The following is a 15,368-nucleotide window of genomic DNA, read 5'->3' as shown; positions in this document are numbered from 1 at the left end:
TTTTTTCACTACTGTTGAATCCAGGCGTCTTAATAAGGCAGTGGTTCTTAATGATCCTAGGAAATCCAATCAATCCCCTGAAATGGCATATACACTATTTTTCAAGTATAACATATTTCCGGGGAGGGGATAAACGGCTGTTAGTGAAAGCCTTTGCTCATGGAAAGATTAAAAAGCACTGAACATTACTTTTCCTATGGAGAAATCCCATTCTGTGGCAGGGACAGCCCAGATATCCTTTGGGTAGTGGAATATAGGTTCCAAAGTGCCCTCCAGCTCCTTGGGCCTGCCAGCTTGTTTTGTTGCGCTGAGTTTTGGCATCATTACACACAGTAGAATGGATTTCATCAGTGCACGAGTGCATGGAGGCGGGGTACAGATACTCAGACATTTTTTACTTTTTAAACTCTTCTTCCAAAGCTGTGTCTTTTTTCACATCTGTTTCTAACCTCTCTGTTTCCTTTGCTTTTCTAAGTACAGAAATATCTGAAGCTCTGTAACTCACTTAAATCCCCACACGAGGAATTTGAGTATGTACCACAAGAAAGAGAGAGTTAGGAAATATATGTGGAGCATCAGTTCTGCCTCCCTAGGCAATTGCTCCCAGCTGTAAAATGAAGATTGTATTTACCATACCTCACAGGGATGTTACAGATTAATTGGTTGACAGTTTAAAGTGCTTTGAAGAATAAGAGCTCTTTGGAAATGCTAATTGCCTTATTAGTGTTTGATTTACCCTTGCCTGTCAGAATGGACAAGGGAAAAGGAAGATGGAGAGTTGCCATCCCTTGTCAGTTGCTGTAAGAGACTGTGGTAACCACATATCCTGTAGCTAACATATGATGCCTCATATTTTTAGAAATTCTAGATATTTACATTTTCTAAAGAGTCAGATAAAAATGGGAGAGAGGAGGGGAGCCTCAGATGGAAAGTCTCTCATTGAAACTCTGTATGTGAAGGGGGAAAATGCATCACATATGTTTAGATCACATTTCTAATGACACTCAGTTTGAACATTTTCTTTGTGGCATAATCTTACAAAGCAGGGTCTGAAAAACATGACTTTTTAACCATTTTGTTTGTGTTAGTGTTGCAGACTGATTTTTTTCTAATGAAATTTGATGTTTATATATTTCTTGAGATTGATTTATTTTTACAATCTGTTTCCAGGGGTGAGCCAAAAACCTGGTATGGAGTCCCGGGGTATGCTGCCGAGCAGCTAGAAAATGTAATGAAGAAACTAGCTCCAGAGCTCTTTGTGTCCCAGCCAGATCTTCTCCATCAGCTTGTGACCATCATGAACCCCAATACCCTGATGACTCACGAAGTGCCTGTACGTTCTGGGTCAATTCTCCTGTACTTAGGCTTAACCCACCTCTTCTCTTCCCTGTTACTCAGTTTTTTTTATGAAGTTGATTTAGTTATGTGTGTTCCATACTATAACTGGTAGAAAAAATAGCTGTTTGGTGAAATTTGATACTATATTGCAATAAACCAGTAGGACTGGATCCTCAGACACCATAAAAACTAATAATAACTAGGTTGCTAGCGGCCATATTTTGCAAATAATAAGTATGATGCTTTCTTTTTTATTCATTGTCTATTTTAGGGTTTCTAAACTATAATTTTTCCATAGAACTTCTGTCTTTAAATGCAATAAAACAAAAACCTTAATATTATTCGTCTGTATAAATTACTGTGAAAACGTCTGGGTTCTGTTACAATTAGATCTAAACTCTAGTGTCAGAATCCTTCATACTCTGTCCATACTTAAAAAAAATAATTTATGAAATCTGCATGAACTTAATTCTGAATGAGAAACTGAAATAATTTACATGCTCGGTAGATATTAAACCTCCACCCCTAATTAAGCTTGCTTGGTTATTTAATTTTTAAGATTTGATTTCTTTGAGAGAGAGCTCATGCACAAGTTGGGGGGAAAGTGCAGTGGGAGAGGGAGAAACAGACTCCTGATGAGTGGGGAGCCCCAACATGGGAGGCTCCATCCTAGGACCCTGAGACTGACGTACCCAGGTGCCCCTCAAGAAAAAATTAATTTTAGGGGCGCCTGGGAGGCTCGGTGGATTAAAGCCTCTGCCTTCGGCTCAGGTCATGATCCCAGGGTCCTGGGATCGGGCCCTGCGTCGGGCTCTCTGCTCGTCAGGGAGCCTGCTTCCTCCTCTCTCTCTCTCTGCCTGCCTCTCTGCCTACTTGTGTTCTCTGTCTGTCAAATAAATAAATAAAATCTTTAAAAAAAAAAATAAAGAAAAAATTAATTTTAAGCTCCTGGGCTTGGATTTAAGGGTGTCTCTTCTAGACTGAAAGGTGCTGTTGATGATACTACCTCTGCAGTTGATATATAAAGTGACACTTATATACTGATTTCCTGTTGGAGAATGCTCTGAAGATATGTTGGGAGGCCAGATTGAAATGTATGAAATTGAGGGGGTCCATCTTAGTTTGCTAAGTCATATGTAAATGATATATTTATTGTGCTAAAGTGAATTCCTAATGCTGCTGTGACCTAAATTTCATGCTTTTGGGGTTCACAGGCTAGTAAATGGGGGCAGATGGAAAGGATTTTTCTTTGAGGGATTATAAATTATTCATGGACAATAGCTTAGAAAATTATGACCAGTAAAATGGTGGTCTCCTCATTGGTATTTTCCACATTGATTTTTTTCCCCCCTCATATTGATTGATATTTCTGGTTTGTTATAAGTAACTTGCCCTAATGGGACTTCTGGCCATGGTTCTCAGTTATTAAATTGAAGAACCCTTGAGACTTGATTCTGGACCACAGAGATGGATGAGCGAACCTGTGCATTTGGGGACTCAGAGAGCCTGATGCGGGGCTGGATACCAGGACCCTGTAATCATAACCTATCAGAAAAGGCAGATAGTGTTTACACAGATAATGGCATTGTGGTGTGGTTTGATGGTGGTGTCGAGGAGGCTGACCCATTAACTCTATAGAGAATTAGAAAGGACCCAAAATGACCATTTGAACTAAAACTTGGATCTCTGAGAAGGAATATTTTTGGCAGATTTGGGGTGGAGGGAAGGAAGTACTAGCAGTAAGAGGGATTGTGTTCATGTGGTGGGTAGTGGTCTTCAAACTGCTAACTATATTTGAACCCTGAATGGCAGGTTACAGTACACATGGCGAGGGGCGCCTGGGTGGCTCAGTGGGTCAAGCCTCTGCCTTTGGCTCAGGTTGTGATCTCAGGGTCCTGGGATCAAGCCCAGCATCGGGCTCTCTGCTCAGCGGGGAGCCTGCTTTTCCCCCTGCCTCTCTGCCTACTTGTGATCTCTGTCAAACAAATAAATAAAATGTTTAAAAAATATATATATATATACACCTTAGCTTTAAAAAAATAAATACACATGGCTGATCCTCACCCCCAGTTTCTTGTTCTGCTAGTCTTGGTGCTGCTCAAGAATTTACATTTTCAACAGGTTCCCCGTTCAGTCCAGGAACTACATTTTGGACAACCACTGATGGAGAAAGATACATTGAAAAGCTATTTAATTTTCTTATTTCGTAAGTTCAGTCTGAGGGTTTGGTGCCTAGAGCAATATAGGTTTTTTGTTTTTTTTGTTTTAAATATTTTATTTATTTATTTGACAGACAGAGATCACAAGTAGGCAGAGAGACAGGCAGAAAGAGAGGGGAGGAGGAAGGCTCCCTGCTGAGCAGAGAGCCCAACGTGGGGCTCGATCCCAGGACCCTGAGATCATGACCCGAGCCGAAGGCAGAGGCTTTAACCCACTGAGCCACCCAGGCACCCCAATATAGGTTTTTTAAATTAAAACTTTATTGAAGGGGGTTCCAGGGTGTCTCAGTCATTAAGCGTCTGCCTTCGGCTCAGGTCATAATCCCAGGGTCCTGGGATCAGAGTCCCTGCTGAGTAGAGAGCCAGATGCGGGATCATGACCTGAGCCAAAGGCAGAGACTTAACCAACTGAGCCACCCAGGTGCCCCTACCCCTAGAATATTCTTAATTGTAGTTATATTTAGGTATGTCCTAATCCTGGATGTAGCTAAATTTTTGTAGTCAAAGCCTAGTGAAAGCCATGTTTTCCTTTCAGATACTAATCAGCCCTTATAATCTGGGATACTACTCCCATCTTGTGGCAGAATTGAGTATCTCTCTGATTATTTTACCGTAATTCTTCCTGTTACATTCTGTAGTGGTGTTTTTGGGGTTCTGTTTTTTGTTTTTTGTTTTGGAATAAAGCCTCCCTTCTGGAGAATCATCTGATAGTCTGTGTCCAGATTATCTTTCATGATTGTCACTAAAAATCCCCAATTTCTGTCTCTCTAGGTTTACCGAACTAATCAGTGTGCTGGGGAGTTTGTGATTACATTTCCAAGAGCCTACCACAGTGGTTTTAATCAAGGTTTTAATTTTGCTGAGGCCGTTAACTTCTGTACTGTTGATTGGGTATGTAATCATGATGTAGTGCGCCTTTTCAAATGTATTGTTTTCTTGCAGAAATGGCATATAATACTTAAGAAGCTTTCAGGTGTGGTTGCTTAAACCTGTTGCTCCTCAAATGGCTGGTCTTACAAATTATTTACCATCCACAGTGGGATAAAGCACTTGGCACCACACTGTAAACCAAGCCTTTACTAACTCAACACACTGCTCAGTTCAGCTGATAAGTTTTTCTTCTGTAAAAGTGAGGCTTGATGAATAAATAAGTGTTGATTTACACTGGGGGCAAAATTCAGTCTCAATGCAAACTCCTAACAAAGAGTTCTGTCTTAAGACTATACAACGCTATCTTAGATCGTCTACAACACAACTTTTTTTAATGATGCACTTGCTTTCAGTTTAAAGTAGAATTTTTATATTAGTATTAATACTTTTCATTTACGTAAAAAGATCTCGTTTAAAGTATGTGATGTTAAATCTAATAAACAGCCTTGTTTCGGTGCTTTACTGAGTAATAGTACTACCTATATCTAAAATTATTTTCCATTTTGTAGTTTGGAGCATCATTTTCCCTGAAGTAGGTTTAACCACACCAGTTTGGCATAGTTGTTTCAGGGAATGTGTAAATTCACATGTCCATTTAGATTATACATTGTTCTGGACATTAACTACATTGTTAATACGTTGGGCTTTTTTAAAAGTGTCTTTAATTAATCTCTGTATCCAACATGGGGCTGGAACTCACGACCCCACTATGAAGAGTTGCATGCTCTTTTGACCGAGCTGGCCAGGTACCACTGTATGTTGGCTTTTTCAAACTGCTTTTTAATTAAGGTATCTAATATGCCTGATCTTTGAGACGCAAAGATTAAGAAAGGCCCAAGGCCTCTTAGAGTCTGGCTGTAGGATTGATGTATGTATTATGACCTGGAATATGATCTTTGGTAATTTGATAATGGTCAGAAGTCTTTGTGAATAGGAAGGAAAAAGATGAATGTCACATATTATCCTCTGTCTTTTGACACAGCTGCCATTAGGCCGACAGTGTGTGGAGCATTACCGCTTGCTTCACCGCTATTGTGTATTTTCCCATGATGAGATGATTTGCAAGATGGCTTCCAAGGCTGATGTACTAGATGTCGTGGTCGCTTCAACTGTTCAGAAAGACATGGCCATTATGATTGAGGATGAGAAGGCTTTAAGAGAAACTGTCCGTAAATTGGTAAGGTTTCTGGAATCCCAATTGTATGGCTCTGGGTATAACTTAGTAAAATTCTTACATGTTAATACCATTTTAAGAAGTCTTTTCTTTGGCTACTTTCCTCTAAGACCCATTCTGATAGATGTGTATTAATATCTCATTGTGGTTTTAATTTTCTCTAATGGCCATTGATTTACTGAACATCCTATCGTGTATAAACGTATTTATTCTTTGTATATTATCTCCTTGGTTAACTGTTCAGATATTTTCCCCCCACCCCTTTTTTTATTGGATTGTTGTGAGATGTCCATTCATCCTATATACCAGTCCTTTATCAGATAAGTGTTCTGCAAATATTTTTTCCAGTCAGTGGCTTAACTTTTCATTCTCAGAGCACTTTCTAAAGCAGAAGTTTATTATTTTGATGAAGTTCAGTTAAGCAGTTGTTTCTTTTATGGATCTTTTGGGAAGGGTGGGTAGGGCAGAGGGAAAGGGAGAGAATCTAAAGCAGATTCCCCACTGAGGTGGGCCTCAATCTCACCACCCTGAGATCACAACCTGAGCTGACCAGAGCTGAAATCAAGAGTCAAATGCTTGGGCACCTGGGTGGCTCAGTGGGTTAAGCCGCTGCCTTCTGCTCAGGTCATGATCTCCGGGTCCTGGGATCGAGTTCCGCATCGGGCTCTCTGCTCAGCAGGGGCCTGCTTCCCTTCCTCTCTCTCTGCCTGCCTCTCTGCCTACTTGTGATCTCTATCTGTTAAAGAAATAAAATCTTTAAAAAAAAAAAAAAAAAGAGTCAAATGCTTGACCAACTAAGCCACCCTTTATCTTTTTTTGTCTTTAAGGAATCTTACCTCACCCAAAGTCACAAAGGCCTTTTCCTGTTAGTCATCTAGAATTTTTAGTTTTAGGTTTTACAAGTAAATCTCTAATCCGTCTCAAGTAATTTTTATTTATGGTACAATGTGTAGGTTGAAATTACCCTTTTTTACATATGGATTTCTCATCATTTCAGCACCATTTCTTGCAAATACCTTTCCTTTTCTGTTGAAATGCCCTGGCATCTTTGTTTTGAAATCAGTTTGTATGTGGGTCTATTGCTAGACTGTTTCATTCTCTTAACCTATGCATTTATTCTCTTGCTATTACCATATGGTCTTGATTACTGTAACTTTGAAATGAGTCTTGAAATTAGATAGTGTGAGTCCTCCAGCTTTGTTCATTTTAAAAACTGGTTTGGCTATTTTAGTTCCTTTGCTTTCCATATGTATTTGAGAATTGGCTTATTGATTTCTACCAAAAATCCTGTGACAGTTTCATTAGGACTCCATTAAATCCATGAATATAGTTGGGAGAATTGATATCTTTAACAGTGTTGAGTCTTCCAATTCATGGATATAGTAGATCCACCATTTATTTAAATCTTGAGTTCTTTCTTATTTTGCAGATTGCAACACATATCTTTCACATATTTTCTTGGGTTTAAAAATCATGTACTTGGGCTTCTGGGTGGCTCAGTTGGTTAAGTGACTGCCTTCAGCTCAGGTTATGATCCCAGCATCCTGGGATCAGGCCCTGAAATGGACTCCCTGCTCTTTGGGGAGCCCTGCTTCTCCTTCTCCCTCTCCCTCTGCTGCTCTGCCTGTTTGAGCTCTCTTCCTCTGTCAAGTAAATAAATCTTAAAAAAAAAAATCACGTACATTATGTTTTTTGGTACTATTATAAATGATGCCTTAAAACTTTTTTTATTTCAGACAGTTTATTGGTAGCATCTATAAATGTAATTGACTTGTATATTGTCTTTCTATGTTCTGCAACCTTTCTAAACTCAATAGTTCTATTGGCTTTTTTTAATAGATTGTTTTGGAATCTACAAATAGAGTCACACTGATATTTTTTTTTTTTTTTAAATATGACTTTTCAGATAGAATCCTTGAATGTTGGCTCTCTGAAGCCTGTTATGGACCAACAGCAAGTTTATTCACCTTCCTCTGATATTTTATAGGTTACAGAAACAATACCCAGAGGGTTTAAGTGCCTTACCAATGTCTTACATCAAAAATGGTAACTCATTTGAGGAACTTTGAGAACTTACAAGCTTTTCCAGATGTAGAAATTGACAAGTTAAAATTGGGTGAACTGTATAATTCATTCTTAACTAAGATCCATAAAGTTGGTCCTTAAGCTCATTTTAAATAAAAATTGCAACCATTTTTTTAATCTTGTAGTCCTTTTTAGTTAGTTCCAGTTAATTTTTTTATTTTTATTTTTTAGATTTTATTTATTTGTCAGAGAGAGAGAGATAGAGAGAGAGAGAGCCCAAATGGAAGGAGCAGCAGGTAGAGGGAGAGGGAGAAGCAGGCTCCTTGCTGAGCAGAAAGCCCAATGCCGGATTCAATCCCAGAACCTGGAATCATGACCTGAGCCAAAGGCAGGGGCTTAACCAGCTGAGCCACCCAGGTATCCCTGATCAGTTCCAATTAAAACTGAAATTCACTCATTAGCGGTTTCTTTACTCTCCTCTGTTTTTGTTGGTCCATGTAATCAGTATGAAGGGATCAAAAGGTTAAAATATAGAATAAAACAGTAAAACAAAGGAGCTTGATGGTTTATAAATTGACTTAATCGGATTCTGGCATGCTCATGGTTGGATTTGGATGCAGGTTCTGATAGGAAGAAAAAGTGGTCAAAGCTTGATCTTTCAGTGACAAAAGGTATATCGTAGGGAGGACTCTCTAGGTGGTACAAACTGCAGTTAAAATTTATTGGTTTAAGACCTCATTTTACTTGATACTGTTTCAGTTAGGAAATGATTTATTATGACTTTAGTGTCTTGTACATATTTCTAAAATTTTAGATAAATACTATCCCTTTAGGTAACTTTACCTATGAAAGCTAATTGACTACTCAGCATCTTCTAATTAGTCATTGATTCATGATAGTCTTTTCTTCTTCCTCTTATTTACATTTGTTCTTTTTATGGATTCTCTAGCAGTATTACTCTGACGTTCTGTATATATAATAATTCCTCTGAAGTACAAAACATAAACATTTCTTTTGCTCTTATCATCTATACCCAAACTGTGGATAGAGCCAGCTTAGAGTAGAATAAAGAGCAAATCTCAATAGTCTATAGTCCTATTAATAACTGTTTTCTTACTCTGATCAAAATGGCCAAACATAGGGGCGCCTGGGTGGCACAGTGGGTTAAAGCCTCTGCTTTCAGCTCAGGTCATGATCTCAGGGTCCTGGGATCGAGCCCCACATCGGGCTCTCTGCTCAGCAGGGAGCCTGCTTCCTCCTCTCTCTTTGCCTGCTTCTCTGCCTACTTGTGATCTCTGTCTGTCAAATAAATAAATAAATAAATAAATAAATAAAATCTTTTTTAAAAGTGGCCAAACATAAGGACCTATCTTGTCCAGAAAGACATTCTTCCCAAATAAGTGAGGTAGTTTACCTTGCCCATATTTGCTAGATCGTTGTTACTTTGTATTCCACACATTTTTAATCATGCACTCCTATTTTGGTGAGGCTCCCCCTACTCCCTTTTTAAAAACATTTTTAAAATTCACCTATTGCGTGTTTGTCTTGGGGGCTGGTGGATTATATATTCCTTTGGAGATCTCTAAAGTACACTTTATTCTAGGGAGTAATTGATTCAGAAAGAATGGATTTCGAGCTGTTGCCAGATGATGAGCGTCAGTGTATAAAATGTAAAACCACATGCTTCATGTCTGCCATCTCCTGTTCTTGTAAGCCTGGCCTGCTTGTTTGCCTGCATCATGTAAAAGAATTGTGTTCCTGTTCTCCTTACAAATATAAACTGAGGTGAGTAGGAAGAATGGCATTTTTCTGTGGAAAATCCTAAATCCTTATGAAAGTGATCTTTCTGTTCTAGGATTGAAATACTGAACATAAAATGTATGATTTTCTCCAAACCCAAATATGTCAAAACTAAGTCTGCTATTTTGTGTCCAGGTACAGATACACTCTGGATGATCTCTACCCCATGATGAATGCACTGAAGCTTCGAGCAGAATCTTACAATGAATGGGCCCTGAATGTGAATGAAGCTTTGGAGGCAAAGATTAACAAAAAGAAAAGTATGTGGTATACAAAGTGTGTCTTGGTGATTGACAAAATGGGACTGATTCTAATGTAGCCAATGTAGTTATCAACAGATTACTTGAAACAACCTGACTTTTTCCTTGTTCAGTTCCCCTTTTTATTTATTTATTTTATTTTTTTAATGATTTTTATTTATTTGACAGAGAGAGAGATCACAAGTAGGCAGAGAGGCAGGCAGAGAGAGAGGGGGATGCAGATTCCCTGCTGAACAGAGAGCCTGATGTAGGGCTCGATCCCAGGACCCTGAGATCATGACCTGAGCGGAATGCAGATGCTTTAACACGCTGAGCCACCCAGATGCCCCTGAAGTTCCCCTTTTTAGCCAGGTTTATGGAGTGTAAGCATACAAAGTTTTAAGACACAAGATTTGGCAGAGGAAAATCTTGATAGATGAATTAATGTATAAGATCATGTTTTTAACAATGATCGTATTATTAGGAAACAGAATAACCTTTTATACCTCTTGTCTCAGAAACAAAAATATCTCACATTTTATATGGAACCCTAGGAAAACATTTTTAAAAACTAGAGCTGAAGACAAAGGAAGTGTGTTATATATATATTTTTAAAGATTTTATTTATTTGTGAGCACAGGCAGGCAGAATGGCAGGCAGAGGGAGAAACAGGCTTCCCCACCAAGCAAGGAGCCGGATGTGGGACTCTATCCCAAGACGCTAGAATCATGACCCAACCCGAAGGCAGCTGCTTAACCAACTGAGCCACCAGGTGTCCGGAAGTGTGTTATATTAAATTAGGAGTTTCTGGTTTATCATTTTTCAGTGCTAATCAAAGTCACAGTTTCTGTCTCTTATTACCTTGAAAGTCATGACTTTCCCATCACAGAGTGTAGGAGAAAGGACTGGTCATGCAACAATGGGAAATCTACATTTGCCTTGTTTTGACAAGTCCATTGTCTTCCATCTCTGATATATTTGCACATTGAAGAGCCAACTCTAAACAGGCTCCTCCTGGCTGTCTCAGTTAGAAGACCATGCAGCTCTTGATCTTAGGGTCATGAGTTCTATTCCCACATTGGGTACAGAAATTACTTAAAAATAAATAAATAGGTCTTTGGTGGGGGAGGAGTCAAGATGGTGAAGTAGCTGGCTGAGATGACATCAGGTAGCAGGAGATCAACCATATAGCTTATCAGTCCATTGCAGACACCTACAAATCCAACAGGAGATCAAAGAGAAGAAGAGCAACAATTCTAGAAATAGAAAATCGACCACTTTCAAAGGTAGGACCTGCAGAGAAGTGAATCTAAAGCAACGGGAAGATAGGCCGCAGGGGTAGGGGCCCATTCTCGGCAAGGGGCGGAGCAATGGAGCACAAAATCAGGACTTTTTTTTTTCTTTTTTTTTTTAAGATTTTATTTATTTATTTGACAGACAGAGATCGTAAGTAGGCAGAGAGGCAGGCAGAGAGAGAGAGGAGGAAGCAGGCTTCCTGCTGAGCAGAGAGCCCGATGCGGGGCTAGATCCCAGGACCCTGAGATCATGACCCGAGCCAAAGGCAGCGGCTTAACCACTGAGCCACCCAGGCGCCCCAAAATCAGGACTTTTAAAAGTTGGCTTCACTGAGGGACATAGCTCCAGAGGTTAAACCGGGGTGAAGCCCATGTGGAGACAACATGGCCCCAGGTCCCGCGCGGTCACAGAAGGATCTGGGGTGTCTGAGTGTCGCAGAGCTTGCAGGTATTACTGCAGGGAAGCTGGCTACCGACAGAGCCAAGGAGTGAGCTCTCAGCTCTGTGTTATCTGAACCGTAATCCGTGGCACAGGCCACTGCTCTGTGAGTGGGGACCCCACAAGATCAGGGAGACCCCCCCCCCCCCCCCAAGGAGCTCAGGAATCTGCGGGGTTCCGTGACTCCAGGTGGAGCTGCGTGCCAGAGACAGAGACACTTGGTCACAGGCTGGGTGAGCTCAGAGTGTGTCCGGCAGCCAGGGAGACGGGAGTGATGGAGCGCTTTTCTCTGATGGCACACTGAGGAGTGGGGCCCTAAGCTCTCGGCTCCTCTGAGCCGGAGATTGGGAGGTACCATTTTCATTCCCGCCCTCCGGAACTCTGCGGAAAGCAACTCTGCGGAAAGCGCTCAGGGAACAAAAGCTCCTGAAAGCAAACCCCAGCAGATTACTTAGTCCGGCCCCTGGTAAGGGCGGTGCAATTACACCTAGGGCAGACATTTGAGAATCACTACAACAGGCCCCTCCCCTAGAAGATCAACAAGATATCCAGCCAAGACCAAGTTCACTTACCAAGGAGAACAGCAGAATTCCAGAGGAGGAGAAAGCAAAGCATGGAATTCATGGCTTTCTTCCCATGAATCTTTAGTCTTGCAAAGTTAATTAAATTTTTTAATTTTTTTTCTCTTCTGCTAAATTTTTTTTAATTTTTGTCCTTTCCTCTTTTAACGTTTTTTAACTAGTTTATCTTAACAATACTTTTCATTAAAAAAAACTTTCTTAAACCTTCATTATTATAGTCATATTTTATCCTTCATTGTATCTAACTTTATTTTTTGTATACACATAGCATTTTTTCTTCTAAAAAATTTGGGGTACAACTTCTTCTAATAGATCAAAATACACCCTAAATCTAGCACCAGGCTTGTTCTAGTCTCCATCCCGAGCAAATTCTCTCCACTTCCTTTTTCTTTATTCTCCCAACCAACTTACCTTATCAACTCCTTTTTTTTAGAAATTAAAAAAAATTTTTTTTATCTTTATAGTTATATTCCATTGCTTCATTGTATTTATCCTTATATGTGGTTTTCATTCTTTAGAATTTTGGGAGGTAGTTTCTTCTAAGAGACTAAAATACTCCCAAAATTAAGTGGGTGACGCTGTTCTAGTCACCAGTCTAATTTTTCTTTATTTGTTTTCTTTTAAAAAAATTTTTTTTTCCTGAACTTCTTTTTACCTCCTTTCTCTCCCCCACAATTTGGGGTCTCTTCTGATTTGGTTAAAGCACATTTTCCTGGGGTCTTTGCCACCCTTTTAGTATTTTATTTGCTCCTTCATATATATTCTTATCTGAACAAAATGACAAGGCAGAAAAACTCCCCACAAAAAAAGGAACAAGAGGCAGTACTGAAGGCTAGGGACCTAATCAATATGGGCAATGGTAATATGTCAGATTCTAGCCAGGCTCAAAAAAGGCATGGAAGATATTGGAGAAATCCTGTCTGGAGAAATAAAAGCCCTTTCTGGAGAAATAACTAAAATCTAACCAAGTTGAAACAAAAAAGCTATTAATGAGGTACAATAAAAAATGGAGGCTCTTACTACTAAGATAAATGAGGCAGAAGAAAGAATTAGTGATACAGAAGACCAAATGACAGAGATTAAAGAAGCTGAGCAAAAGAGAGACAAACAACTACTGGACCACAAGGGGAGAATTTGAGAGAGAAGTGGTACCATAAGATGAAACAACATTAGAATAATTGGGATTCCAGAAGAAGAAGAAAGAGAGGGGAGCAGAAGTTATATTGGAGAGAATTATTATAGAGAATTTGCCTACTATGGCAAAGGGAACAAGCATCAAAATCTAGAAGGGGCAAAGAACCCCCCTCAAAATCAGTAAGAATAGGTACACACCCTGTCATCTAATAGTAAAATTAATAAGTCTTAGCGACAAAGAGAAAATCCTGAAAGCAGCCCGGGACAAGAAGTCTGTAATATACAATAGTAAAAGTATTAGATTGGCAGCAAACGTACCCACAGAGACCTGGCAGGCCAGAAAGGACTGGCATGATATATTCAGTGCACTAAATGAGAAAAACATGCAGCCAGGAATACTATATCCAGCGAGGCTATCATTGAAAATAGAAGGAGAGATAAAAAAGCTTCCAGGACAAACAAAAACTGAAAGAATTTGCAAACACCAAACCAGCTCTACACTCTACAGGAAATATTGAAAGGGTCCTCTATGCAAAGAGAGACCCTAAAAGTAGTAGATCAGAAAGGAACGAGACAATATACAGTAACAGTCACCTTACAGGCAATACAATGGTACTAAATTTATATCTCTCAATAGTTAACCTGAATGTAAATGGGCTAAATGCTCCAATCAAAAGACACAGGGTATCAGAATGGATAAAAAAACCAAAACCCATCAATGTGCTGCCTACAAGAACTCATTTTAGACCCGAAGACCCCTCCATATTTAAAGTGAGGGGGTGGAAAACAATTTACCATGCTAATGGACATCAAAAGAAAGCTGGGGTGACAATCCTTATATCAGATCAATTAGATTTTACGCCAAAGACTATATAATAAGAGATGAGGAAGGACACTATATCATACTCAAAGGATCTGTCCAACAAGATCTAACAATTTTAAATATCTGTGCCCCTAACATGGGAGCAGCCAACTATATAAACCAATTAATAACAAAATCAAAGAAACACATCGACAATAATACAATAATAGTAGGGGTCTTTAACACTCCCCTCATTGAAATGGACAGATCATCCAAGCAAAAGATCAACAAGGAAATAAAGGCCTTAAATGACACACTGGACCAGATGGACATCACAGATATATTCAGAACATTCCATCCCAAAGAAACAGAATACACACTATTTTCTAGTGCACATGGAACATTCTCCAGAATAGATCACATCCTGGGTCCTAAATCAGGTCTCAACTGGTTTCAAAAGATTAGGATCATTCCCTGCATATTTTCAGACCACTATGCTGTGAAGCTAGAACTCAATCACAAGAGGAAATTTGGAAAGAACCCAAATACATGGAGACTAAACAGGATCCTTCTAAAGAATGAATGGGTCAGCCAGGAAATTAAAGAAGAATAGAAAAAATTCATGGAAACAAATGATAAAACACAACAGTTCAAAATCTGTGGGACAGAGCAAAGGCAGGCCTGAGAGGAAAATATATAGCAATACAAGCCTTTCTTAAGAAACAAGAAAGGTCTCAAATACACAACCTAACCCTACACCTAAAGGAGCTGGAGAAAGAACAAGAAAGAAACCCTAAACCCAGCAGAAGAGAAATCATAAAGATCAGAGCAGAAATCAGTGAAATAGAAACCAAAACAATAGAACAAATCAACGAAACTAGAAGCTGGTTCTTTGAAAGAATAAGATTGATAAACCCCTGGCCAGACTTCTCAAAAAGAAAAGAGAAAGGACCCAAATAAATAAAATCATGAATGAAAGTGGAGAGATCACAACCAACACCAAAGAAATACAATTATAAGAACATACTGCGAGCAACTCTACGCCAACAAATTTGACAATCTGGAAGAAATGGATGCTTTCCTAGAGACATATAAACTACCACAGTTGAACCAGGAAGAAATAGAAAACCTAAACAGACCCGTAACCAGTAAGGAGATTGAAACAGTCATCAAAAATCTCCAAACAAAAGCCCAGGGCCAGACGGCTTCCCAGGGGAATTCTAGCAAACATTTAAAGAATAATTAATTCCCATTCTCCTGAAACTGTTCCAAAAAATAGAAATGGAAGAGAAACTTCCAAACTCATTTTATGAGGCCACCATCACCTTGATCCCAAAACCAGACAAGGATCCCATCAAAAAGAATTACAGACCAATATCCTTGATGAACACA

The 15,368-nt window shown here is 39.4% G+C and overlaps 1 protein-coding gene across 3 annotated transcripts in view; it reads left to right on the top strand.

Annotated features, from left to right (window-relative positions):
* The window catches only part of KDM5B (lysine demethylase 5B), an 89,200-nt gene that overhangs the window by 51,268 nt on the left and 22,564 nt on the right, over nucleotides 1-15,368 (top strand). For all 3 annotated transcript variants that reach the window (XM_004756319.3, XM_004756318.3, XM_004756317.3), the window contains exons 12-16: nucleotides 1,171-1,333; nucleotides 4,329-4,448; nucleotides 5,470-5,664; nucleotides 9,290-9,471; nucleotides 9,622-9,746. In XM_004756319.3, coding sequence (XP_004756376.1) covers nucleotides 1,171-1,333; nucleotides 4,329-4,448; nucleotides 5,470-5,664; nucleotides 9,290-9,471; nucleotides 9,622-9,746 — 785 coding nt within the window. The remainder of the gene's footprint in view (nucleotides 1-1,170; nucleotides 1,334-4,328; nucleotides 4,449-5,469; nucleotides 5,665-9,289; nucleotides 9,472-9,621; nucleotides 9,747-15,368) is intronic.

Source organism: Mustela putorius, unplaced genomic scaffold (assembly GCF_011764305.1).
Source record: "Mustela putorius furo isolate JIRA1106 unplaced genomic scaffold, ASM1176430v1.1 tig00000508_pilon_pilon_pilon, whole genome shotgun sequence".
In the NCBI taxonomy this organism is placed as follows: domain Eukaryota; kingdom Metazoa; phylum Chordata; class Mammalia; order Carnivora; family Mustelidae; genus Mustela; species Mustela putorius.
Note: the sequence above shows the minus strand (reverse complement) of the source record. Positions and strands in the feature narration are given on the sequence as shown.